General features: G+C 37.3%; 2 protein-coding genes across 5 annotated transcripts in view; both read left to right on the forward strand.

Annotated features, from left to right (window-relative positions):
* mapre2 (microtubule-associated protein, RP/EB family, member 2) lies at positions 1-22,734 on the forward strand. 3 transcript variants are annotated; one of them, XM_042497158.2, is made up of 7 exons: positions 1-100; positions 14,085-14,212; positions 15,892-16,037; positions 16,121-16,337; positions 17,475-17,623; positions 20,926-21,084; positions 21,333-22,734. In XM_042497158.2, exons 2-7 carry the CDS (start codon positions 14,092-14,094, stop codon positions 21,429-21,431), a joined length of 891 nt encoding a protein of 296 aa, XP_042353092.1. In that variant the 5' UTR covers positions 1-100; positions 14,085-14,091; the 3' UTR covers positions 21,432-22,734. The 3 variants fall into 3 exon arrangements, with proteins under 3 accessions (XP_042353092.1, XP_042353090.1, XP_042353089.1); XM_042497156.2 differs by lacking the exon at positions 1-100 and adding an exon at positions 182-334; XM_042497155.2 differs by lacking the exon at positions 1-100 and adding an exon at positions 7,867-8,160.
* Positions 22,735-23,791: 1,057 nt separating this feature from the next.
* Positions 23,792-27,727, forward strand: part of spidr (scaffold protein involved in DNA repair) — a 42,866-nt gene continuing 38,930 nt past the window's right edge. The window contains exons 1-5 of one of the 2 annotated variants that reach the window (XM_088085601.1): positions 23,792-24,403; positions 24,806-24,898; positions 25,005-25,068; positions 26,116-26,322; positions 27,050-27,192. In XM_088085601.1, the coding sequence (XP_087941727.1) occupies positions 24,389-24,403; positions 24,806-24,898; positions 25,005-25,068; positions 26,116-26,322; positions 27,050-27,192 (522 nt within the window). In that variant the 5' untranslated portion in view covers positions 23,792-24,388. Of the gene's footprint in view, positions 24,404-24,736; positions 24,899-25,004; positions 25,069-26,115; positions 26,323-27,049; positions 27,193-27,727 lie in introns of both variants that reach the window. The other variant, XM_042497238.2, reaches the window with a different exon arrangement.

Raw genomic sequence — 27,727 nt, forward strand, 5'->3', positions numbered from 1 at the left:
TCCGCTCAGCGTGTAGTAAGAATGGGCGTTTGAGGGTGGGGTGACTCAGCCGGAAAACAGCTTTTTTAACACCTTGTAACCTGCGGATCGGAGTTCACTGGTAAGTCTCATTTGTTTTGCCGAACCTTTCCAGTCTGTTATTCTATTTTTAGACGTGCAATGTGGTGTGTAAATGCCAAAACCGGCGCGTTTTTACGTGTGTGTCGGTGGTTCGTACGGTGATGGTACCCGGGGTCAGGGCATATGTCGGCTGTCACCGTTCAAAGTGTTGGTAGGAACAAAATTAGCTTACTGCAACTTGGCGGTTAGCTGAACAAGATGTACCACCGTCACTGTAAGTAACGTCTAACTTGGTTAAACCACTCTCTCTTTTGATTTCCCATTGTTTAACTGTGTATTAGCTTGCTTTCCAATCATTGTTTCTCATTCAACTGTCATTTCCAACACGACGCTGAGTTAGCTTAATTCACGACACCAAATGCTGCTAGCTGCTTCGTTGCAGAGCTGCTTTATAAAATTAAGAAATTAGCGAAACTGTTGGGTGTTTTCAACAGTTAAGGCTGTTTCTGAGCAGTGGCGTACACTGGGGACAGGCGAAAAGAAGAGGGGGGTGACCATTAATCTCTTCAGTTCCTCTGTTTCTCATGGCGATGAAAACTTTTCTCAACACACGTGTAATAGAAGGAAAATCTTAAAGATATCGTGTAAGATATGAGAGATTATTGCATCCCTCTCTCTGGTCCTGGCCCTCCCTGCCTTCATTTTGTTCAGGTTTGAGGTGAAAGTGATTGTGCATGCCCTGACTCTGAAAAAAAGATCTTTGTGAAGAATATTACTGTTATTATTGCATTTCTTTTATTATTATTATTTTAGGATGCCTCATAACATCAGGCAACGGGCTACCAATGAAAATTATCCCCCCAGCTAACTTGGGTGCATTTACGTTTGTCGATTAATGTACATTGTCCCCTTTTAAATATATAATTTACAAATTATTAAGCAGCCTGAATAGCAACAAACACTTTAACCTGCTCAAATTGTGATTCAGAGAAACACTGACCTCCTTGCTTTTGAGTGCTGTGTCTGTTGGATGGAGATGCTATCATCACTAGTGCAGGGGTGTCCAAACTTTTTGAAATGGGGGCCAGTGGCTTCTGGCATCATATGGGTTACTAAAAATAATAATAATAAATACATTTTTTAAAAATCAGAAAAACAGCACAATGCAGCTGCTGCATCTTTAAGTGAAAACGTGTCCAACTTCCCATCACTCCTGAGAGCGGCGGCCCTCGCTGATGACTTAATGCTTTTCTGCCATGGCCATATCTGTTACGTCACAGGAAATATCCAGTGTTAGGTAACCGTTCGTTACCTTGTTTACCATCTGTTTGTTAAAAAATACATCAGTTTTTTCCACATAATTCCTACTTGGTGCATGTCTACAAACTGTGTGCTTGTCATGTCATTGTGGGCGTAATGAAAACAAATGCCAAGTAAACTTACTTGATTAACCAATATTCTCTTGATCACATAGTATATTTTGAAAGACAAGCCAAGGGCTGTTTAACATTGGTCTGTGGGCCACCATTGGCCCTTGGGCCAGACTTTGGACATAACAGTGCAGAGAAAGCCTGGTGAAATGTGAATGGAGAGCAAGCACAGCTCTGTGTTCCTCTAATGGATGAGCTTATGCCCAAATGATTTATTGTAGCTGACCAGCATGAACAGAGAATGTAAAGAAGCAACATGAGCAAGGATGCAAAACACAGCTGTTATCAAAAGCTTGCTTGCGTTATGTTTTTCTGGACAGTTGTTTCTACCATAGCTTATTTAACCCCAGTCACTTATATCACACAAAAGCACAACATTAGTGGTGTGTACACGCATTGAGGTCACTGTTTCCTGAAAATCCAGCACTGGACTTAACAAATGATTTGGTTGACATGTCTTTTTTTAAATTTACCTCTGCAGGAAGGCCTGCTGCATATATAGTATGTATTTTCTATTGCCAAAGTTTCACCTTAACAGTCTTGAATCATTTAAAGCCATGCTCAGACAGACCGTAGCACTGTGTACATTAAATGCAGCACCCTAATTCATTTCAGACGTGGAACCTGACTCACTTTTTACTGCAACACAGTGCAATGTCATCTGGCAAAGCACCATGTTGGCCAGTTAAATATATTTAAAGGGACCCCCTCTTAATTGTCTGTAGTGCTATTTTTCAACCTGTATTGAAGATATCAACCGGAGAGATGTCTGCCTTCTCTGGGTTTTAATGGAATTTGATGGCACTTGGCATGCACTGCTCAAAACGCAAAAAACCAAAAAACTTTTCAAATATGGCAAGCAGAAATCATGACCCGGTTACCTAAAGATAATAAACAGACCTTGTACACCTTGTTGAGCCTGTTGTCCATGAGAAGATGAACGCTTCCTTCTGCACAGTGATACAGTTGGCGGGAGAAGTTCCATAGAAAGAAAACAGTTCCTACATGAAACTGCTCACAACAACATCTGTGGATTGTCTTGAGTAACGGGGTCATGATTTCTGCAAAGAGACATTACTGTTGAGTTTTTCAAATGTGTTTTTTTTGGTGTTTTGAGCACCACAAGCCAAGTGCTATTTAGTTCCATCATATTGTAGAGAATGCAAACATTTCAGTCTAGACTGATAAATGACACCACAGGTAAAAAAAAAAAATTTGTGGGGGGGGTCTGTCACTTTAAGCACATAGTAACTTATGTTTCGATTTTTGTAAAAATCCTTCCATCTGTTTGATATAAGTGCTAACCTTTTGTCAAGACCAAGGAGGACAACCCTTCTGCAGGTGAGGGCAAAATTAAAAACAGACCAAGAGGCCACGTGTGTCTCGTTTTATGGCCTCATACTTAAATATTTAATTCCTAAGCTTCATAGTCTGAACATTTATTTTAAACAGGACATGCATGCTTCACCCCTGGTGACACTTACAGGCCTATCAAACTGTGAAGTGGCAAGTTTGTTTTCATAGCAGCCTGCCACTCAACCAAACAGTGGCACAGTGTGGGATGCAGCTGTTTACTGCCCATGTAAATAAGCACAGAATTTCCTGATTTCCTGCTGCCCCTGAAGTTTGTCAGGAATGTCACCAGATACAAAGCGGACCTCTGTGCTCGCTGTTGCATGATTGTGATGAGACCATTGTCACTTTCCAGTCTAAAAGGGCCTTTAGCATAACTGTAGCAGAAATGTAGCACAGCATGCTTTTGGCTCTTAGTGCAGACATTTTTAGTGTCAAAAGTTTGGTCATTTAATGTGATTAGCCTGCATTTGTGCCCAGTGTTTGGCTCTGCAGATTTTTTTTTCTGTAAGTGTACTTTTGACCCATTAGAGGCAGGGGATCCTGAATATATGTTCTTCCATACTAACCACACAAAATGGATTTACTGCATTTATGCCACTGCCTTGATTATTTCTAGCATTTTCAAAATTTCAAATACACTTAACCCTTTGAAACCTGAACAAATAGGTTTCAAGATGGCAATTAGAAATTTAAGAGGACATGGCTAAAACTGAGCAAAAAAATCTGTAAAAAGTTGCAGGAAAATTACCTGAAATTAAGCAAAAAAAAAAAAAAAAAGTTAAAAAAAGAAAGAAAAGAAAATTATCCCACAAAAGTGATGAAAATTGAAAATATTTAGAGATTGTTTTCAGGGCATTTTTCCCTATTTGATAAAATAAGATAAAATTAAATTTAAAAAAAAAGATAATTCTCTAAAAAAAAAACCTCTTCCCCTTTAAAAAAAAAAGTTGCCAATTTGATCATGTTTTTAAATGAATCAGTCAACTTTCAAACAAGGTTAACAAAGGATTAAACAGCTTGTGAGAGGCGTCCGAACCCAGCACAAGAAAACTGACGATCCTGGTTTCAAAGGGTTAAAAGAGTAGGTTAAAAGCACATTTTAGTACTACTACTGCAGCCAAATATGTGGTCTGCCGCACATATATCCACTTTGCTGACATGTGACTTTTTAAAGCTCCAGAGTGATTAGTTTAAGCTGAAAAATGAGCGCGATGGTGTAAATTATGGCCATAATTTCACAGTGAATTCCTGTTGGATTTGGAATACATGTTGAAATATCTTTAAAGCAAAGATTTAACAGAAGGCGACTTCATCAAGCCCTGACTCTACTTACAGTTTGGAGAATGAAAATCCTTTTGAGTAACCATAATAGGCTGAGAGGTGCATTGAAATAAGATTAACTGGTACTGCAAGACAAAACTTATAATGTAGGTCAATATTATTGGGTAAAATTAATCAGAATTCATTTATCATAACTGTCTCTGCGTCAGATTTGTTAGAGATCAGAGATCAGTCTGTCTATAGGCTCTGTGTAAAAGTTCATAAGAAAGTAGTAGGTAAACGGAGGCCTCAGCTTTGGCCTGATGGTGGCACCAGAGGAGCTGCTGAAACTGAGCACACAGATGGTGACCAAATGTTGTGACTATTAGACATCCTTTTACCAATTTTAAAAGCATAGATGGATTGTTTTAAACTGCTGCCACTGCAGCTGGACGTGGATGTGCATTCTGGAGTGTTAAATCTTTGTTGATAAGACCTGTAATAGGCTTTAAGAAGATGATTTATTTCTACAGAGGCAGGGCTTTGATCAGTTTGCATCATAAGAAACATAAAAGGTGTAACAAAATAATTTTGCCAAGTGACCTGGCAAGGGCTGGGTATCTTTTAAAATTATTATGATACCAGCACCAGCACCCTTTAAGTAATATTGAAACCAAAAATATATATACAGTATATATTTGAATGGAAGTATTCAGATGTGCAAAATGCTACCAGATACCACAAGCGTTCAGTATAGCTGTAATTTTTTTTTTTTTTGGCATGCTGAACTACCAACTCTGTCAAATACACAGCAGCACTCAGCATAACTTACTTAATTACCTTATTTACATAGCACCTTTCAAAACAACCGTTACAACGTGCTTCACACACAAGGACATATAAAAGAAAGCAAGAAAGAATCAAATACAAACAATAAAAAAATAAAACAATACGTTTTTTTTTTTGACCAGTAGCAACATTACTTGCTACTGGTCTATTTCTGTCAACCACTTAAAGGTGCCACCAGATGTCACAGGGGTTCAGCATAGCCATCGGGGTTTGAAATTATTTTTTTTGTCCACCTGCCACTATGGCTGGTGGATTCCGAAATCTACCAGCCACTTAATAAACCACCGTTATTTTTTTTTGGTTGGCAAATAAAACAAATCTAGCAGCCACTTGCATATTTTAATAGCATTTATTTGGTGGCTGGTGCCAATTTCCAACTTAACTCTGTTTTTAAATTTTACATAAAAACGTAAAGGGCTGTCATAGAAGGTAGCCTTTTGGATAAAGCAAAAATCAGCGAAAATGACAAAATGACAAAAAATCAAGGCAGTAAAACAGAATACGCCGTACCTTTTCCCAGACGCCTCTGCTGTCACGGTAAAGCCACATCATCGTTAGAGGCCGTATGATTGGCTGGACAAACTTCATCATGCTGTATTAAAAACCACAGCTGTGTTGCAGCGGCTCAGTGCTGTTATGGAGCTGTGTCATCAAATCGGTTTTCTATTATACACGACCTGCTGGTCCACATGTCATAGCTCCAAATCACTGATTACTAACCATGTTCATATAAAGTCAGGCTGAGTCGACCGTTCTTGCTGACACAGAGATATTTTGACTTTTGGGGTGTAATGATTCATGGCAAGTTTTAAGGCGTTGTCACTCTCACAGTTTTTCAATTTATATTTTCATTGTAATACAGCAAAGTAAGATGTAGTAGAGAACTCACTTTAAATATAGCACAGTACTTGGCTGAAACAGTAGTATTTCCTCTGAATCACTTGGAGTTATTGCTCAGCCATAAATTTGATACAAAGCAAAAGGAGTATTTTTGAAATTAAAAATAACAGATGGTGCAACACAAATAGGCGATAACATCATGTGAAGTAAATATAGATATTTGTATGAAATATAAACCATATTGTTACATCCCTATTGGATAGTTATAAATTCCTACTCATTTTAGAGCAAAATGATTAATCAATAAACCAATTTATTGCTTGACGGCTGCCGTTTTGATAGTAAATTCATTATTGAAGTAATTTATCATTCAAAAATGTACTGGTTTCAGTTTCTTAAATGTGAATATTTACTATTTTTCTGTATCTTTTATGATAGCAAATTGATTTTTTTTGGTACATGTATTAAGACTTGATCAGACCATACAGAAAAATCTACAGACATTACTTATTACTTACTTACTTATTATTTGTGAATTCCTACACATTTTAAAGCAAAAAAAAATTAGTCGATTTTTATTTGTTGGTTGACAGAAAATAAATCAGACCATTTGATAATTGATTCATGATTTAGCTTCTATGATAGTAAATTGAATATTTTTAGTAGGCTACATATAAATATTTTTGGGGCTGTTGAGCACACAAAACAAGACAAATCCACACACTTATCTGTCATTTAATTACAGAAAATATTCACATTTCAAAAGCTCAGACCAATTTATTTATTCTTAAAAATGTCTTAATGCAATTTTTACACATTTTACATACTCAGCATGTTATACATATTTTACATCATTACTTTTTCTCATACTAGTGTAGAATTGAAGCACCATACACAATTTTTGTTTTGTATTTTTACTTATTTCTCATTTTCACACTCATTTCTACTTTAAAGCATTTTTGAGTACATAGAAAAGTGCTACATAAGTCATATTGATTATTATTATAATTATTATTATTATTTTACAATTCACTATGTTTTACATCAGAGTGAAAATCAATTGAGATTTCTAAGATTCTAAGTAGATTATCAGAATTATTGCTGCTTTCTGTCAGTTAACACTTTGAAACCTGAGCGAATTGGTTTAATTAAAAAAAAAAAAAAAATTGGTGGAAAAGGCAACGAAAAACTTGCCGAGAAATGTCCCACAAATTTTGAGAAATTAGTAAAAACTGACCTGAAAATTTGTTCAAGATTACTTGAACAAATTATAGAAGAAAAATAGAATAAAATAAAATAAATTAAAAATTATTATTATAAATAATAATTATTTATAATTATTATATATTCTATTATATATTAGATATATTATTATTATATATTTAAAATTATGTTACAATACAAAAACTTTTACATATAGTTTTTTTTTATTTCTTGAGGGTCATTTTCTTGTTTTTTTATTTTTCTATTTTCTTTTTTTTTGTGCTTATTTTCAGCTAATTTTCTTGTTACTTTTTACTAATTTTTGAGCTATGTCTTGTTAAGTTGCACATTGCATTTTCTCCATGTTTTTGAGAGAAATCAAATCTTTTTTATGTTTCAGGGGGTTAAGCAATAAATAAATTATTCGACCAGTAGTTGCAGCCTGTAAACATTTAAGTAGACAAACTGATATGCTTTTGTGGTGATATTTTAATTGATTGATGTGGTTAGTAATCAAATTATTTTACTCTACTTTCCCATAACATTTGTTGCAATCATTTTCATCAGCACTACTTCTATCGATATAGTACCTCTTTTTTTTTTTTTTAAACTCATTTTTGGAGTGTTGTAATCATGTTATCACCTAAAGATCTGAAGGTGAAAATGGGTGGGCTGAATCTTCATTTTTAATCAAGTCAGATGATTGTCTCTGAGCATTTGTTGAATTGTCACTAAGATGATCTGCATCTCAAAAGCGACCAGCATTGATCTGATTTGATGCTTTTTAAAACACGCGAGTGATCAATGTATTTTGGTGTACTGAAAATAGCCCACCATAGGGAACAGGCAGCCAGCCCCATCAGTCACGTGGTGCAGGGTGCAGCAACGTCATTAGGGCAGAGATTTGTGAAGAATAAGCAGACAGCAGGGAAAGATCCTCGGAGGTGCGGCATTTTCTTAGCATTTGCATCGTTCCTGTTGGTTTCTTTTTCCCGGCCAGAGAGAGAACAGAGTATCTGTTCAACATTTTAGAGACCCAAATGCCCGGTCCCACCCAAGCCCTTTCCCCAAATGGAGAGAATAACAACGACATCGTCCCGGACAACGGAACCAACATCATTCCTTACAGGAAAAATACAGTGCGGGGAGAGCGCGCCTACAGGTAAATCAGTGTAATGATCCGCATTTAATGTCATGTAAGAAAAAAAAAATCATAAAAAGAAACATTGCTGCAGATATAAACCTGCATTTCGGCCTCCTCCTCGTTGTGTGTTTGGTTTTGCTTTGCACCCATTCGCTATTTTCCCCTGTTGTCTCTCAGTCTGCTGTCATGTTAGCTCTGTATGTGGCGTAAATCGCTCTCAAGTTAGCTTCTTTCACTGGTATATAGCACCCCAAATTAGCTGGCACCACTACGTAGTTGTGAACTGTTTTAGTGCGCAATGGCACTGGAGGAGTGGATCGCTTGTTAAATGACAGGAATACACAGGCAGCCGCCCCTGCACGACGCCGAAGTTCGCTTTCGATTCGTAGCCCTCCTATTCAACAGTTAAGGGGAGAGTTAAGGGGAATGTAATTTGCAACATTTACTGACGGATTCTCGTGTTTTGCACCTCCTGTTGTGGTGACAGCATGTTGGACGCTTTGATTAAAGCCTTAGCGTTGTCTGAAACACAAGTTTAGATTTGTGAAACGTTTACTTTATATGTGAAAATGTAAAAGAAGTCCTTTTTTTCTGTTTTTTTTTAACAGACTACTTTGAATCTGAATCTGAACTAGATTATCCCAGACAGGCAAAAGAGTATTTAATACAAAATCTTAGCTTTGGGAAACATTTATTCTATGTGTGAATATGCCCATAAATAGCGAGATCTACTGCATTTTTCACATGTAAATCAAATTGAACCAGGTCTTGCTCAAAAACCACTAACTTATATGGATCAGATCTGGACTCAATTATTCCAGACAGGCTAAAGATAATTTAAAACACAATTTCAGTTCTGCGAAACCTTTATTATATTTTTTGAAAATTCCAAAAAGCAAAGTTTCACTTTGTTTATTTGCATTTAGATTATTATATACTTAGGTGAATTCTGGACTCGCTCATTCCAGACAGGCTAAAGATTATTTAAAACACAATTTTCAGATTTCTGAAATGTATATTCTATATGTGTAAATACAGTAAGTAAGATTTTATGTATTTTATGTCGAGAGTCAAATCTGGACTGTATTATCCGAGAGAGGCTTAAGAATTATTTAAGCCACACTTGTAGATTTGTGAAACCTTTATTATATTCGTGTAAATTCAAAAATTACATCTCCGTTGAACCAGGTCTCTCTTGAAAACCTCTGTAGTGAGACAAGTGAAGTCTGATTATTCCAGACAGGAAAAAGTTTATGTAAAACATAATTTCAGATCTGTGAAACTTTTATGCTATGTGTGGAAGTGCAAAAATAAAAATAAAAAAATAGCAAAATTGAAAAAAAAAAACAACAGTAAAATCTTCATGTAATTGTAAAATAGTAAAACTTTCACAAATCTGAAATTGTGCTTTAAATAATCCTTGGCCTCCCTGGGATAATCTAGTTTAGATTTGACTAGTTTTAGTATAGTGGTTTTTGGTTTGGACCTGGCCCAATGTGGTCTACATGTGAAAATTTTAGTGAAATCTCTCTTTTTTAAAGAATTTAACATAGAATAAAGGTTTTTAAGAAAATTGAAGGCGGGCTTCAGACAACGCTTAGGGTTTACTTAAAGCATCTAACGTGCTTTCACCACAGTCTTGGGTGCAAAAAGCTGAGAATCGGTCGATGAGCATAAAAAATTACGTTTCACCTTAACTCTCCCCTTAATTGCTGAATTGGAAGCTACGAATGGAAAGCTAACTTCAGCGCCGTCGCCCCTGTGCCGCTGCTAAGATATTACCATCATGACATGCAGCTATTTAATAATCCACTTTCTCACTTTATGTGTGTCTTTAAGGGGATGTTTTGATGTGTGAACCCCCTCGCGAAGTGCTGCACAAGCCCGATTCCTCCCCCTCTTTAAATATCAGCCCTGCCCCGGTGTCGGCTGGCTATCCCTGCCCGGCTAACAAAGCATGCTAGCTGCACATACATCCGCTTTGTTGACATGAGATCGGCTGGCCCAGTTTCCTTCCTTCCTTCCCCGAGAATCAGTCAACCGAGGATCTGCTCCTGCAGTGCTATGATAGCCCAACTTTATTGCTGAAGGGTTATTATTATACCCTGCGTACCCTGGTGTCGGCTAGTGGATAGCAATGATGATGATGATTTAGCATGATTTAACACCATATCTGTCGCCGCCATAAACCAGTAAAAAGGGGGTGTTTAAATGCAGCTGTCCTGCTGTTCCCTGTCATTGAGTCAAGATCAAATTGTTATGCTGCAGTCTTCATTTCTGTTTAGGGAATTAAAGAGGACTGAACACTTGATTAATGCTAAATATGATGGCTATTACTGAGTACTACTTTGTTATATATGATAATATACACACCATATAGCAGGGATACTCAACTTGCCTTGTTTGGAGTTCACTTTTGCAAAATGACAGGAGTCCCATGAAGCCCCATACATGTCTCTAGGATTTCAGGACATTTGTTGGATTTAAGGATGATTCAAGGGTTTTAGGATGTTTCTAGGATTTTAGGACATGTCTTGGATTTTGGCACATCTTCATGATTTTAGGGCATTTCTAAGACTTTAGGACATTTCTAGGATTTTAGGACATTAGGGGCTTAGCTAGGACCTCTTGGGGCGTGCAGGGGATCCTCCACTAGCCCCCTTTCTTTAAAAAAAAAAAAAAAAGAAGAAGAAGCTCTATTTTGATGCATTTTTATGCAGTCTGGCACATTATGTATACTAAAAGCACTATAACAATTCCCAGTATGAATTACTTTGTTACTCTGAATTAGAAAAAGGTTGGTGGGACACCCGGCACCCTATCAGGGGCCAGATATAGGTTGGGGCCATAAGTTGAGTATCACTGCTTTATAGCATATATGTTTGAAAGAGTTACCATTTTGGCTTTAAAGTCCCATACTATACAAATGTTCATATTCATAACTGTATTTTGACGTTCTACTAACATGTTTACAAGCGTTAACATAATTTTTCTCATAAGGTGTGCTGAATACGCCTGTATTCAACCCTCTGTCTCTTTAAGACTCTTCCGAAAAAGCCCAGTCTGCTGTGATTGGTCCAAACCTCCAGGAACAGCTCTGGGCTTTGAAGCCAATTTTTGTAGTAGCTAAATGTGTAATTATACTGTCACGTGATGCCATGCGGCCCCAAAACTTTTCCCCATAGTCATATGTTGTGAAAAAGATGTCTGTTAATTAGTAAATTCATTTTATTGAGCATCAAAATCCCCGTAAAATGAGTTGTTTTACGTTGAGGATTTGATCCATTCGGTCCGTCAACATTTCATTTGTCTAGAAGAGCCACAAGATACAATTATTTTAACCCCATTCAAGTAAGTGGAGAGCTCAACTAGAAGTTAGCTGTTCATCCAGCTGAAGTTAGCTGTTTGGCCACGGCCGCCGTCATAAGTCTCTAGTGTGCATGCTCTATGGGCCCCATAATGATCCAGCTCATGTCATACTGCAGCAACAGAGCGTTTCTTGGCTTCATGCGCCACTGAGCAACAATCATAGGAATAAACTGGACCCACCTCAAATGTTATATCCAGGTCTCTGGTACATCCATGGATTGGTCAACACTTCTAGGTTTATGTTGCATTATAATAAAAAAAAGACATGGGAATCAGATTTTTATAAAATGGGACCTAAATAAAGACACATGCATGTTGACAGGCAAACAAGGTATTTGTTAAAGTGATTAAAAGTTAAATTTTCTCTTCACAGCCAACAAAATTGCTAATGTTTGTTAAAAATGGGTCAAAATATCCCGGTACTTCGATGGTCTTAATATACTTTGCTGTCAGATGTACCTGATACATGTGGAAAAACCAAGGCGCCTTCCAGTGTTTCTGTTGCTAAAGATTAGCAAATGGAATTGTATGCATTTATTCATTCACATGCTTTAGGATCAATTTCTTCTGTTGTAAATATGCTTAAATATCCCTTGTGTAAATAGATAAATCGGGCAGGTGCCCTGAAAGCAAGCAGGTAAAATTACAGCATCTTTCTAATCCAACTTTGTGACAGTTTCTATTTATCATGCAGGCAAAATCAGATTAAGGGATCCCGGGTACAAATTCAGAGAGGGCCTACAAGGTCTGCTTGAGCCTGGGTGTTAATTTAAGACAGGTTTATGACTGGAAAGGTATGTTACCACTATTCACAGTTCGTGAAGATATATTTTAATTGATAATAATAAACTTGATTTGTATGGCACTTTTCAAAACACAGTTACAAAGTGCTCTACGGAACAATATAAAATAATACGCACCGTCAAGATAAAAACAGCAAAAACATGAATAAATACATTTACCATAGCCTAAGACCAGATAAAACAGTGTGTGTAATAAAAGCAATAACATTTAGAAAAGAGGGATAGAAACTAGGCAACACATTTACTCTTAAAAAACCTTCCTGCAGAATTAGGTTTTGAGTTTTGAGGGGGGATTTTTGTCAAGATGTAGAAAGGTATTGAATGTTGAATGTACTGACAATGTTTTAAAAGAGCGATAGCCAAAGTTTGCAATCTGAATGAATCTGTAGACAACGGGACAAGATTTTGGAAGCGTCCTGATTTCCGTTGTAGTCTGAAGGTATTGACCAATCACGTCGAAGCGGCAGGTGAATAGTGTGCGTGAAGAGGTGGAACACACTGGCCGAAATGTAATCTCAAAACCCGTCGGTTGTAGTCTGATAACAATAAAGTTTTACTTGAGCTTAAAAAAAATGTATCTGCATTCATATGCAGGAGGAGTGTAACGGTACATCAGTCTGGATTAATTTATGGATTCAACGATCAATAATCCGTTATCATTGATTAGAGGTGGTGGGGGGTTGATACAGCGTAGTATCACAACATTTTGTGTGGCAATTTTGAATTGAACTGAAATACACAGACGCCGATTAACATTTTTTTATCATACAAATTATTAATGAAAATAAGAAAGTAAGAAACTTTATTTTTAAAACTTTATTTTATTAGATAAAGCAAATGCTGACAAATCTTTCATTGGGAGACATAATTTTTATTTGACAAAGGATCAAATCACAATGCATCACATTATATGTCATTGCAAATTGTTTAGAATTGCAACAATATTATATTGTGCTGAAAGTATTGTGATAATATCATAACGTGGGGCCTCTGGTGATTCTCACCGCTGTCACTGGTGCAAAGTGAAAACACTGATGCATATCGTCATCTTTAAGATACGCCGTTGTTTTGAAATTCCTATAGTGTGTGTGTGTGTGTGTGTGTGTGTGTGTGTGTGTGTGTGTGTGTGTGTGTGTCACCATTTCCATCAAAGCTCATCTCCTTCCTAGACATTCAATCGGTGCTGGTGTCCAGGCACCAGGCAGACGATGATAAACAGCCAAGACAGCAGTGAGGATATTTTCTGATATCGATCACAGGCCCCTGAATTTAATCAAATTGTTATTGTATCGTAGCAAAAATTGCGATTTGAGCAAAATGTCATGTTGTTGTCCAAAGAATCAGAATAATATTGTATTGTGATAAAACTTTTGATTTCCACCCCAAATATGCATTTATTTGTGTATGGAGTTTAGCTGAAATGCACACAAGTCTTGGCCTGGATATCTGCCTGTTACAGCAGATCTCCTGAAATATTGGCCCTGGTCCTCAGAGGCTTATTGTCGTCAGCTGATGTGTTCAGAGACTGGCAACACGACAAACTCACTGACACATTTTTCAACATGCACCAAAGGGCTGGTTGTTTCGGTCATTATTATATCATTAAAATATGTGTTGTGTGTACACTGTGTACAATTTTATAAAACTGCAACTGCAATTGGCAGAAAATGAATCTGCAAGAATTTTAATAGCCGATCTGAGAAGCGAGGAAACTGCGCATTCATTCGAGATGCATTGCTTTTGTTTTCAAGTGTTGTTTTTCTGTTGCAGTTGGGGGATGGCGGTCAACGTATATTCTACCTCAATAACCCAGGAGACTATGAGCAGGCATGACATCACTGCCTGGGTTAACGATATTCTCTGCCTAAACTACACGAAAGTGGAGCAGCTCTCCTCAGGTGAGAACTTGAGATATTTCTCTGAATCCTCTACCCTCTGCTTGTGTCAAAGAAGCTGTTTGAGATGAGAGAGCCTGTTTTACAGATTACGTCTTTGCCTGCTAAAGCAACCTGTAGAAACATGCTCACCTCTCCCTGGCAGAGAGTTGTCTATAAATAAACTTGTAGTCTGTCGTGTTTTCCTGCTGTGACAGAGTAATCCAATTTCAATCACCCTCAGAAACAAACACACGCCTCTTCTCTTAAGGTATAAGCTACTTGTTTGATGCAGATTACCCTTTACGTGCTCTCTAGTTGGGTTTATGTGAGTTTTATCTGATGGCTTGGGCACTACCAGGTTGAGCTAGTGCCCTCTTTTTCAAATCTGTGTCACCAAGAACCTGCATTAAAGGGATACTTCGTCGATTTTTAACCATCTTTGTATCAAAGTAATGTATAGTTGACCTTTTATAAACTTCCCTCAGTCTAACCAGTGCATAGATATTCTCCCACAGCAAAACTCTGCCAGGTGACGTCTTTTTGCGTCATCCTGCAGAGTTTCGCTTGCTCTCAGGGCTGTTTCTCGACCTATAGACCATTCTTCTGCATTTTTGCACTCTGCCTGCCACCCATGCCACCGCTTCGGAAACAGAGCATACAAGCAGATTAAGACGCAAACCCACTCCTCAGTCTGTCTCTTAAACTCAGTCCGAAATCCAATTAAACTGTAAAACTAAGCAGTGCTGATTGAATATAAATCAAGATTATGTTAGTGCACTGCCTATTTCTCACCTAAAATGTTTTCAGGAACATATTTTAATGCTGTTTTAGCTGAGAAAGAAAGAGTATTCCCTAACACCGTCCTATTACTTGTTACTTATCATTTACTTATTATTAAGTTTTAGTCATCAGACCTTTATCAGGATGAATAAAAAAACAAAGAAAATTTGAAAATATGTAAAGATAATGTCGACTCAGGCAAGGCCAATCAGATATGAGATGAGCTCACAATCAGCACCACAGTCTGTGTGTATTTAACCCATTATAAGCCAACTCCCATCATCATATATGTTACGTCACAAAAAAATGCAATAATATACACATAGAATACTATAATTTAAAACAATCACCACAAATTGTCAAAAGAGGCTACTTTTAAATACCTGGGCAGAATTAATCAATTAAAAACCAAGCTTCTGTTTCTTTGTTGCATATTTCTGGCCTCAAATGTTTTCAGAAACATTTTCTAGCTTACAGTTTAACTGTGATACAGAATTGTTTTTTGCCAGCCGGTTGCTATTGCTTTAACAGAACAGAGACAAGGACAGGGACACATAAAATCAACCACCTGAGGGAGCATTATTGGTCTGATGTGGCGCGTGCATTTTTGTAGTTGTAGTTTTTCTTTTTCTCTGTAGTCTCCTGTCATGCAGCACCAATTTCAAAAGTGTTTGCGGCTTTCTGCTGTTTAGACAGCCAGCTTTATCTTTTAAGCAGTGAAATACTTCTTTAATAGTTTTGTTTTTAAAGAAACACGGTCATTGATCTGGACATGAAAAGACTCCCAGGCTTTTCTTTTTTTTTTCATTTATTTCAGAGGATTCTTGCCGTGCAAAGGCAGGCATGATAAATCCTAGCCTATATCTGGACTCTACTTTTCAAGCAAGGGATTTTGTACTGACTTTTTGTTACGTCTTTAGGAGCTGCCTATTGCCAGTTCATGGATCTGCTCTTTCCTGGCTGCATCAGTCTTAAGAAGGTCAAGTTTCAAGCTAAGTTGGAGCACGAGTACATTCACAATTTCAAGCTGTTGCAGGCATCCTTCAAGCGGATGAATGTGGACAAGGTGAGTATAATCTTGTTCAGGGTCATTTGTGCTTTGAGTAAACTATGGATTTATATTTTGATTCTGTTTCCCCTCCAATTCAGATAATTCCTGTGGAGAAACTGGTTAAAGGCAGATTTCAGGACAATCTTGATTTCATCCAGTGGTTTAAGAAGTTCTTTGATGCCAATTATGATGGTAAAGAGTATGACCCAGTTGCAGCCAGACAGGGTCAGGATGCCATTCCCCCACCTGACCCCGGTGAGCAGATCTTCAACCTGCCAAAGAAGTCCCACCATGCAGCCAGCTCCCCGACTGCAGGTACGCTTCATCTGCTGCAGAAAGAAAAGTGAAGGTTATGCTGCAAAAGTTTTTTTTTTTGTTTCTTTGCTGTTCAAGTATATGTGAAATGTTTGCAGACACAAAGGCATGAGTTATTATTTATGTATTTGCCTGTAATGGTATTTTTTTCATGTCAAGTCAATTTCCTTTAAACTCAGAACACAGACAAATTGTGTCATTTCATGTGAGAGAATCACAAAGGCTACATTCAGACTGCAGACAAATCAGATTTGTTTCAAATCAGATCTTGAAGACAGACTGCCGTCACTTTTATTTGCAAGTAAACAGATCAGATTTGTGTCTCGGGACTGTATATAAAGACGAACAGCGCTTTTCCACTTACCCCCACTGTACAAAAATGACACATGTATTGGCAAACACAGCTGTCAATCATGACAATCCCCTTTTTATAGCATAAAATGACGGATCAAAACCAAACTTATCAGAAAAACAACCACTTGAATATACATCTGTGTGATAACAACTACCTAAAATGACAGAAACCATCTTTGGGGAAAAATTGATTTGATGTGTATTTTTTAGTTTGACCCATGTTCCATTTATTAACATGACGGGGGCGGGGTTTATGGCCTGTTCTGCTGCCAGCCACACAGTCAAAGGTCCAGACATTACCGACCTATCTGCATGGTGTCAATAACTACGTAGAAACGTTGGTGACGCTTCTTTCCAATGCGAAAGCATGAGAATTGGAGGTCCATCATTTCACCCTCCAAACAATTTATTTTGGCGTTTTTTCAGCTGTTTCTCATGTTACATGTTGCTGATAGCAGCTTGGATCTGCTCAGCACTTCATAGCTTTCGGTGTTGTCATTGTGTGATGTGTTCAAAGACACTTTGAAATCCAATTAGAGGGGCCAGAGCATCTGGACTGAGACACATCTGTATCTGATTGGAATAGCAATTTAAACCTACAACAATGTGCTTTGATTCAGACTTGCAAAAATGACATTTCGAACATTTTCTAGCTGTCCAAACTTCCTAAAATCAATATGAATATCCTGAAAAAATGTCTGCGCTGTCAGTCTGAGCAAGGCTTAAATTACCACTAGTTGCCAGTCACCCATCCTTGAATACTGAACCTTTTATCTGCCGTAGGAGCATCGAGGTCGAGTGCCACAACCCCCAAGTCTTCAACACCAACATCCAGACCCTCGTCAGCCAAAAAGATCCCTGCAACTGCAGTTCCAACTCCTGCCAAAGGAGAGAAAGAACTGGAAGCACAGGTCACACAACTGACCGAGCAGGTTAGTGTTTGCCACACCCGCGTTTGCTGCAAATAAAAGCTCACTTTTATTTGTGGCAAACCAAATGTCAAAGTTTACAGTCGTTCTGAAACTGAAAACCAACAATAAGACCATCAAACTCTTCGTTTTCTTCATGTCGCTCACATTCCTGCTTTCAGCAATGACTATGTTTACTTGAAACCGCCACTGATGGTAGTAAAGTTGCAACTAATGATTATTTTTATTTTCAATTAATCGTTTTATCTTTTCACTGTAAAAAAAAATGGGCCAAAGCTGGCGTTAAATTTTGCTTGTTGTTTTTTTTTTCCAAAACAGCAAGGACAAGGAAAATCTTTGAGAAGCTGAAAACAGTACTTTAGTTGATTATTGATCAGTTTTCTCTCCATTGACTGGTTTCAGATCTAGATTTCAGTGACAGAGACTGTGCTTTAAGAGGAGAGACCAGAGAACTGAAACTAAACATTACTAAATAACATTTTTAACATCTCTACTGCTGGTTTTGCAGTGACTTGTAAAAACATGATTATTTTTTCTTTTGCCAGTTTATAAATCTCTTACACCGAACACTACTCTCGCATTCAAACAACCTCTTCATCATAATGACTAGTTTGACTGGCATACAACAGCAGCTGCTCTTAAAAATCTATTCCAATTTGGCTTTGTTTATGGGATTAAAGCTGATTCAGACCAATCTACATAAATAAAGGCTGTAATTGCTGCCAAAGTTTGTTTTTTTCTATATTTACTTGTACTGTGATTTTTTACCTTTTGTTTTAAACCGTGTTAAAACCGTATGTGCAACCATTGTGATTTAGTATATAAAGAAAAATACATCAATAATCAAAATATATTTTATTGACACTTTATGCAGCTGAGCAGGTGTAAAAATGTAGAGCTGCACATTCATAGTTCAGTAAAATAAAAGACATGTCGTGTCGATGCTCCATTGTCTGATCCAACATATTTCAGCAAATGAAACCATTCATTCTGAATGTGAGCTGTAACTTATAGGAGCCAGCAAAAAACCCCAAAAAGTTTTGAATTTGAAACTGTACCAAATTCAAATAATATATGGTAGTTTTACTTGAAAAATGACTGAACAGATCAGTAGATAATCTAAGCACTGATAAATTAAAGATTGAGGTCCAATCAATAGAATAATCAATTAAGCAACATAGTCTTGACGACTCTGGTTACACGTCACTAGTGCACTTTAGACAGCTTTTATCAGGTAAAGCAGCTGTAGTCGATGTTTTTTAAAAAAACAATGTATCAGATGACCATGTGAAAGGGTTTACTTGTAATGATAAACCTGCAGAGAAAACAATAAATTATTGCAGGTTTAAGCACTTTTTACATCTTATTTATGCTTAACTTTTATTTCATGATTGATTGATTTTTATTTATTTATTTATTTATCATGCACACAAACCTCACAGGTTTAAAATAGGGGTCGACAGATTATCAGCCTGGCCGATTATTGGAAACGACATTTGGCATTTTGCAGATTATCTTTATCAGTACTTTATTTTTATGACTGATAAAATTAATTTATTAAAAAGCGCAAAGACAGTGTCAGCATGGAAGGAACTTTTACTTAATAAAACCAATTTTTTTTATTTAAATTTTTACTTGACTTTACAAAATAAGTTGCTGGAAACTTTGTTTAAATGTCGTTAGCAAATGTTTGGCCAAAGTTTTGTGAAGCAGTTTGTTGTATTCCAAATTCTAGATATTGACAGGCAGATTTTCATTTTTATTGTGAATGCATATTGGCTGCAAATATTGTTTTTTGGTCTCATTAATTACGAATGATTGGTATCTGCCCTGAAAAACCAGTATTGGTCAACCCCTAGTTTACAAAGCACCATTACGGTATCTTTGGAGTGATCAATCCAAACTGCACGTTATCTTACTGGTCAGACTCCAAACAAAATACTTTTCCTTCTATCTAAGGCCCCGCAAACAAGGTTTGCTTTCTTTAACACAATTCAGATTTTCTGACAGTCATCCCACCAAAAGAAAGTACACCCCTTATGTCTTCATAGGCAGGACAATAACACAAAAAAACAATCTCGTTGTAGCTTTCTCCTGTTACAGAACAAACAAAGTCTGTCGTCCTCTGGAGTGGCATTAAACAGGCTGGTGGTAATGTTCTTGAGCGTAACTGTACACATAAGGATCTCTGTCTTTTGTTTAAATTATACTTCACATAATATTCTACGCTGTAGATTTTCTTTGTGAGACAGTGGGTTTGTCATTTTGGTGTATACCTTAAATTAACTGACTGTTTTTCTCCACACATGATACACATTGTGTTCAAATCTCCTGAATATTATAGAGTAACCTGTTGTGGAAAGTAAATAACACATTTTTTAAATAAAATTGTAATAATAATAATAATATTGGTCATCTTCAGATATGCATTTGTATACATAGATAAAAATGAAATTACATTCCCTCTAAAAGTATAAAAACAGTGCAAGTTAATAATAAATATCAGAAAAAAATAATTAAATAAAAAACATAAATGAGTAGATATAAGTCATAAAGAAGTTAATAAAATGCATCACTGCAGAGACATGAATGGCCCCTTTAAGTGTCCACAAAGTGCATAGCCTTTTGTTATATGGATTCCCAAAAAGGTATATATATTTTTTTTTAATTTAATCTAATTTTAATTTAATAGCACACAAGATTTGACAAAGGCAAATAGATAATGACAAACATAACAAGAATTGTTATGTTTGTGCAAGAAACCTGAAGGGGCTGATAGTAAAAAAAAAAAAATCAAATTGTAAGAGTATTCCTCTCCTTAACACGACAATATAACAAACTGCTTGTTTGTTTGTTATATTGAAAAAAAAACATGCATAAAAACATTTGTTTGATAAATATTGATATTAAAAATGGACAGCAGATTTAATTTCTTGCGTTTTGATGCAGTTGCCAATCGGACAAATTTCTTTTGGACTAACATCATTTTTTGCAGGGAAGAAGGATGTATACTGGCCCAAACAAAGTGAATGACTTTATTTTATGTACAGTGTTACAACTTGTATGTTTTTAAAAACCCAAACGCCATAAGCGAATGATTTATCTAATCCTTCCTTATCTACGTCCTTTTACATGCAACAGTTTCTCAGAATTATGCTTTCATATCACTTAAGTGCAAAACAGTTTGTGTTACTCCTCTGTAATTAAGATTAATTTATGTCTGCTTATCGGTCGCCTTTTGTCTGTAACCAAAGTCCATAGTTTTGTTGTTGTTTTTTTTTTAAATGACCTTTTTATTTTTGCAGTTGAACACATTAAAGTTGGCACTGGAAGGAGTGGAGAAGGAGAGGGACTACTACTTCAGCAAGCTGCGAGAGGTGGAGCTGCTGTGCCAGGAGCAGAGTGAAGAAAATGCCCCGTTTGTTGATCGGCTAATGGAGGTCCTTTACGCCTCAGACGAACAGGTCAGTCTGCGACCCTCTATTGATCTGAACAGGAGTCAGGAGGCTGTTTTTCACAGAGTTAGATAAGTTTTTTTTTGCAGCAGTGAAACCTGATGGTGCTGTTTTTCTTGGTGGTAAAATCATGTGGACGTTATTGTGCCGTAGAAGGAGATAAGAAGTCAGTCTTTGTGTGTGTAATCACATGCGTTTGCCTCGGAGCATTCTTCAGTCACACTAGTGTTAAGTTGTCTTTGGCCCCTTGTTTTTAGGAAGGAGCAGAGCTGGCTGAGGGGGACGGACACGAAGTGGACCAGCAAGCCCATGATGAGGCGCCAGATGATCAGCAGGAAGAGCAGGATGAATACTGACTGCCATCATCCCTCACCGCAGTCACACCCCACTTTTTAATATGTGAGAACTGTTAAAGGATTTTAATTTTTTCCTCATGGTTTATTCTTTTTGTTCTCTCCAAGACTGAGCACATGAAGCAACCTCCTGCGTAGAAGCACCATCACGGTTTTTTGAATTTTATTTTTTGTATCCCTCTGCTCACTGTTTGATGTTTTTTGTGACTTTTGGTGAACTGCTGTGGCAGGTTTGTGGTGACGACCTCCACCAGCAGAACAAGCTCAGACCATCACAGAAGTTTCCGAGGACTGTGTGGGTGGAAAGTCAGTTCAAATCCTACAGTAGACGTGATGAAATGCTGAAGTTTAGACAGGTCACTGTTACCTGTCAGTGCAAGTGTTACCTTCCCAGCTTCCCTCCTTTATTTTATTTTATTTTATTTTGCATATCAACAATATTAATCACAAGAATGCAATAAGCAAAGCCCTGAAAGGGCTCGTAGTAGCTCTTATTTAACCCCCTTCCATAAGTTGCACTGACATTTTGACTCTGTATTGGACAATCTGTCCATAGACCCTCACCATATTTATTATTATTACGCCTTAGGAATAGTGCGAGTTTCTGCATTGCATCCTCATGAAGGAGGACAATACAGTCAATGCATTGTGAATAAAATGTAGTGTAATGTCATCTTATGACTGTTTGACAACTATCCTCACAAACGACAGATAATCCGCGTGCTCAGCAACGTGTTATTCACACCATACGAGGTTGTTTGGTAATAGAGTTATCTTGGTATGCCATAAACATAAGGAAGGAGGAGACATTATTGTGGAGTAGTCTTATTATGATGCAGCATTTTAAGTTTTAAACCTCAGCTGGAACTTGTGGTCTGTTCAGATTTCAGATGTTTTCTTAGAAGCCGCAGGTCTTAGGGAGAGTCGGTTCACTGAGTAATTCGCCATGCTATATTCCAGTAAGTACATTGTATACCCTTTCTTAATATTGCATTTACTAATATTGGACTGGGCAGTGCACCATAATGCTTTAGTTATATATTATTGTGTAAATGAAAAGGAATGTAAACATGTACTGTCAATAATTAATGAATGGTAAATGTTTTTTTTCATGTCCCACTCATTATGCATTCCCCAAAAAACGTGTTGCATGTTTGCATTTTATTTGTGAATAACTTGACCTGCTTTTTACATATTTAATAAAAAAACAAGTATGTTAAGTGAGCTTTTTGTATGTTTAACCTGCTATTTGAAAGTTGTTGAGATTCGGATGGATTTGCTGTAATAAAATCACGTTTTGAGTCCATGGGAGTGTTGTCATGTGACTCCAGCAGCAGCAGGAAGCCTTGGTCATAGTTCTGTAAGCGCTAAATTAAGTTAACTACTTTAAGTGTGTCTCAAATGGCAAGACAGCATGCAAGAGAAATGATTTAGCAATTTACATATATGTTTGTATAATTATATAATTACTTTATAATTTAATAGCCTTTTCTCAAATGCAGAAATTAGTGGTAGTAGTGTTGAAAGAGGTACTCCAGTGTTTACCTTGTTAAAAACACTAATACCACAAAATGAAAATACTGTTTTTGATCAAGTTAAGTATGAAAGTATTATCAGGAAATGGACTGCAGAAATTTCAGGAAGAGCAACTCAGGATGGATCCCCCCCTCCTGGATGTAAAGATGTGTAATAGATATAAATAAACATTTTAGAATTACAGTAATCCATATGACAAAATCAAACATGGAAATACAGAGAGAGGGCAGTATTGAGATTAAAACATATTCAAAGTGATCAAAGTAAAAGTACTCATAATGCGTAATGGCCCTGTGTATTAACGCATTATAAATGAATGATGCAGTCACATCCTCATCACTTTAATGTTCCCGCCAATAAAGCTTGGACTCATTTAAACTACTTCTAATACTGCTGGGTACCCTAATCCATAGTTAAAACTCATCATATGTTAGCTGATTTAGATTTTGGAAGAATAATTTGAATCTACAAATACTTAATACAGAAAAATAATAATTACACACACACACACAAAGTGAAGTCACAGCCGAGCCACCCTACACCTCTGATAATAGAGTACAGTCCCCTGATTTTAAATAAATGTGGCAAGAATAAAAGTACAATATTTGCCTCTGAATGTAAAGTACAAAATACCACAAAATGAAAAATGTTCAAATAAAGTACAAACACTTCAAACTTGTGCTTGCGTACAGTACTTACGTAAATGTAGTTTATTATTCACTTTGAAAGAGACACGCACATACACACACACACGCAGGCTGCCTCCGGTCCACGCTGTTGGGAAATCAAACACACCCCTCTGCTTCAGGTTGAGTAACAGTGGCGGAGACTGACTGAACCGACTTCACTATAAAACATCCGAGGACTGACACAGAGTGTGTCCGTGTTAGGGCCACCATGTGGCATGGGAGGCTACCTGTCCACAGAGAGTGAGGGAGACGGACACTGTCAGGGCCTGAAGACAGATAGATTCACGTGAGAGTGTTGGTGGGACGAGCTCTGGTGTGCGGCGCGAGGCTACGATGGACGGGTCAGTCAGGACACGAGGAGTGCATTTGTCCAAAAAGTAGTTCAGTTACGGTAGAGAGGGAGCCGGATAGGAAAGGGTATTGTGATTATTGTTATTATTATTATTAGTATTGTTGCTTATCTTTAGTTTGTGGCGATTTAGGTTGAATCCAGCAGGTGGCGGTAATGCGACTTTATGGACACTAACAGCCGATAAACTCAACAGAAGGAGAAGAAGAAAGTTGAGCAACAGCTGCAGCTACGGTGCTAGTTACTGTACAAACTACTGAGTTAGCACCCACCGGCAAACCGCTAATGCACAACGATGGGTTAATAAAAAGGATTAGAGTCGACAGTGTTGTGTGTGCACATACATAAACTGCAGCTGTAGCTGAAACTTATTCTATTTTGTCGCCATGTCCTCCAGAAAGGTAAGAAACCTGCTCGCGAGCTAAAAAGCTAGCAAGTTTACGCTAACTTTAAGCTACATGCTAGTTAGCTTCAGCAAGTTATTAGCCTCTGCCCGCCCACAGCTGAGTGGAGTTTACCTGTCACTCACGTGTTAACTGCTTTGATGTGATATTTACTTTATTATCACAATATACACAACTGTTTGTAATTTATTGATATACGTTATTGATGCCACCACGATGAGAATCGGGGTTAACGTTAATGAACAGCTATCAAACCGGTTGCTTTATTCAGTGATGAGAAACATTTTTGACCTGACTTTTTTTCTTCTCTTTTTTTTCCAATTCTCGTAGCGTAAAAGCTCCTACAAAGATATAAAATGTGTTTTCTTTCCCGATGATGTTGAAAATGGTTTACAAAAGGTGAGGAGAGAGCCATCATCACTTTCTTCTGTGTCCGTCGCAAAGAGCTGGGAGACATGTGGGGACAGTTTTCTGGACACTCCTGTGATGAAGGTTGATAACGATCAGATACATAATGAAATGATTAATAACCAGATAACAGCTCACGCAAATACTCCTGCAGCTCTAACATTGTTGATGCTGCTTATTTTTGTTGCAGAAGCTCAAGTCATCAGGGAGGAAACTGTCTGACATCAGAAAGTTGGCTCAGTCTCCTGCTTTTGGTAATTCATTGTTTTGTCTTATTAGATTTATTTGCATGCAGTTTATTGGTATTTCTCCATCACTGGTAACATATTGTGGTCTTTCTCAGGAGAGTCACTCATGATCCACAATGTTGTCATTTTAATTAACTAAGTATTGAATTAAAATGATGACACTCTTCATAAAACTGCATTTATTTAAATGTTTGTTTGGACTGAACAGTCAATTTCAACTAGTGCTAAGCATCAGACCTAAATTTTGTTTTGTGTTGCAGGCATCAAATTCAGAATGAGTTTATATTTTCAAAGATCAATAAAATCTGTTCGAACATTAAATATTTTGTCTATGTACTGTATTCAGTTAAACTTAGGCCCATAAAGATCCGCAAAATATTGCATTTTTATTCATGTTTAACACAGCGTCTGAACTTTTTTGGAATTGGGGTTGTACTATTAATATCTGCTTTTTTTCTTTCGTGAAAAGAAAAATGTTTTTGCAAGAAAAAGCACAGAAGGAAGGGAATGCATTTAATTTCAAACAATACCCACTAGTTCTTTCAAAGATACTGATTAAGCAGTACATATCGATAAATACTTTAAAAGTGTTTTAATACTCATTTTCCACAGTATTGATAAACCAGTACCAGCTGCTTCTTCTTGCTCTCTCTTATAGTTAATGTTTACTACAGTCAGTCTGCTGTTCTCTGCTATTAACAAAGAAAATAAAAGTCATGGTTGTTATGTTATAGCCTTGTCATATTTATCTTTTAATAAAATAATTACATAGTATGCCACATTTCCCCAACAATATTGAAAATGATGTCAAATATCTGGGTATGTCAAGGTATTGTTTGGAAATTAGAATTTCCAGTATCATGAAAATACAGATCACCCAGCCCTGAAATATTCTGTCATTAATTTAGATTGTGAAAAGGGCAGAGTAGGGGACACGTAATATACATTGTTTGAGTGCTTGATTTGGGTGCCCATAAGGGGAGTGCAGCAACTGGTTAAAAGTTTTGAAACATAGCCGACAGCTCACCTTTTCGTTCTCTTTTGTTTGCCTAGTGCAGAGCAGCGCTGTTCACTGTAATGAGGACCCAGTGCACATTGCGTGGAGCTCCAGCGACAGTGAACAGTCTGATGATGAGATACAGGAGCAGCGTCTCGCCAGAGTCGCGGCTCAGCAGCAACAACGTCCCCAGAGACCAGGGAGACCCACAGCTCCCGTTCAGTCGTACGCCAGAGCGCTGCGCATGCTCAGCACTGATAGAGGTAAAGAAAGTCAGTTGAGACTTGCTAAGTCATTGCTGAGACATGACAGGTTGTTCTAACGGTGCAGTTCAGGTTTTCAAGAGCTGATTTTTGTTTTAGGTCTCATATTACACTTCGTATATAAGACTTGGCTGGGAGCAGTAACTTTAGGTAGTGTAGTTGTCACAGGCAAAAAGTAGAGATTCAGGCAACTGCACCTGAGCAAGAAATAGTGCTGCACATAATCCCCACAACCTGTTGTTTGTACACTTCATTTTTGTATGCATTAAAGGGAACAGTTTTCCCCAAAATCAAATGTACATATTTCTCCTCTTGTCTGTTGTGCTATTTATCAAACTAGATTGTTTTGGTGTGAGTCGTTGAGTGTTGGAGATATTGGCCAAAAATATATCTGTTTTCTCGCCAATATTATTGAACTACATTGCTTTCGACTTGTGGTTCTCAGAGCACCAAAAATACATTTGATAAACTCAACGGCAATGTTTCTTTACAGAAATTATGACTTGGTCACTCAAGATAATCTGCAGACCTCGTTGTGAGCGCTTTCATCTGGGAACTATTTTCTCTCTACCAAACTACACCTATCAGTTTAGCAATCTCCACTTAATAGCAGGCTGTGAGATGTGGTTGAAAGCCATAAAGGAATTTAGTAAGTTAATGTTTACTTAAGATAATTTTTCAAACTTAAACCTATTATTTTCATTCATTATTTAATTTCTGTCTTTAGATGACCTTCCTGTTATTGACACAGACAGTGATGTGGGTGAATGTGAGGAAGAAGTTGAAAAGGACAGTGGGCAACAGATCTCTGACTGTGAGTCAGAGTCTGCTGAAGAAAAACCAGAAGATCTGACTCTTAAACCTACAAATGTGAGTCAAATATACTTATTCTTTGTTTTTCTGTTTCTGACAGTATAGTATATGTAACTTAAAACTCATTTTCTCAACTGTGTTATGTGTTTTAATGAACACTAGATGGTGCCACACAGCCACTGAAACTCCACATGACTTAAGGAGTCTGGTGTATGTTTCTAATTAAAAGTGTTTAGATGACTGCCAGTGCATGCAGTTATCCTAGAAGTAGTGCCATAAATGTCAGTACTTTTCCTAGAGTCCAGTGAGACAGATCAAATTCTGTGCACTGCGTATATTAAACTTGATGAGCTTTACCATCAGTGTTGTCTTACATGGCGTGATTGCACATGTTCCAGGTTAAAGTAAAAGTATACTTGTGTCATCGTGTTTTATTTTGAGACTTCATATCAGTGTTGTTTTAGTTATTTTAATGTATTTTGTTTTGGTTGTACGTTTAGGCCACTAGGTGGAGCATTGCAGTCATGCCCTCATGTCCTGAAAGGCCCTGACAGGCTCAAACCAGCACCATGCTCTCTGTAGGTTCAGGTTA

This window comes from Plectropomus leopardus, chromosome 12, assembly GCF_026936395.1.
Source record: "Plectropomus leopardus strain MGB_pleo_1.0 chromosome 12, ASM2693639v1, whole genome shotgun sequence".
Classification (NCBI taxonomy): domain Eukaryota; kingdom Metazoa; phylum Chordata; class Actinopteri; order Perciformes; family Serranidae; genus Plectropomus; species Plectropomus leopardus.

Coding starts and splice junctions, on each gene's coding strand:
- mapre2 (XM_042497155.2), top strand. CDS start 8,039: ATGCCCGGTCCCACCCAAGCCCTTTCCCCAAATGGAGAGAATAACAAC. Junction 14,213..15,891: donor AGTGGAGCAGCTCTCCTCAG/GTGAGAACTTGA, acceptor TTACGTCTTTAG/GAGCTGCCTATTGCCAGTTC. Junction 16,338..17,474: donor AGCCAGCTCCCCGACTGCAG/GTACGCTTCATC, acceptor TATCTGCCGTAG/GAGCATCGAGGTCGAGTGCC.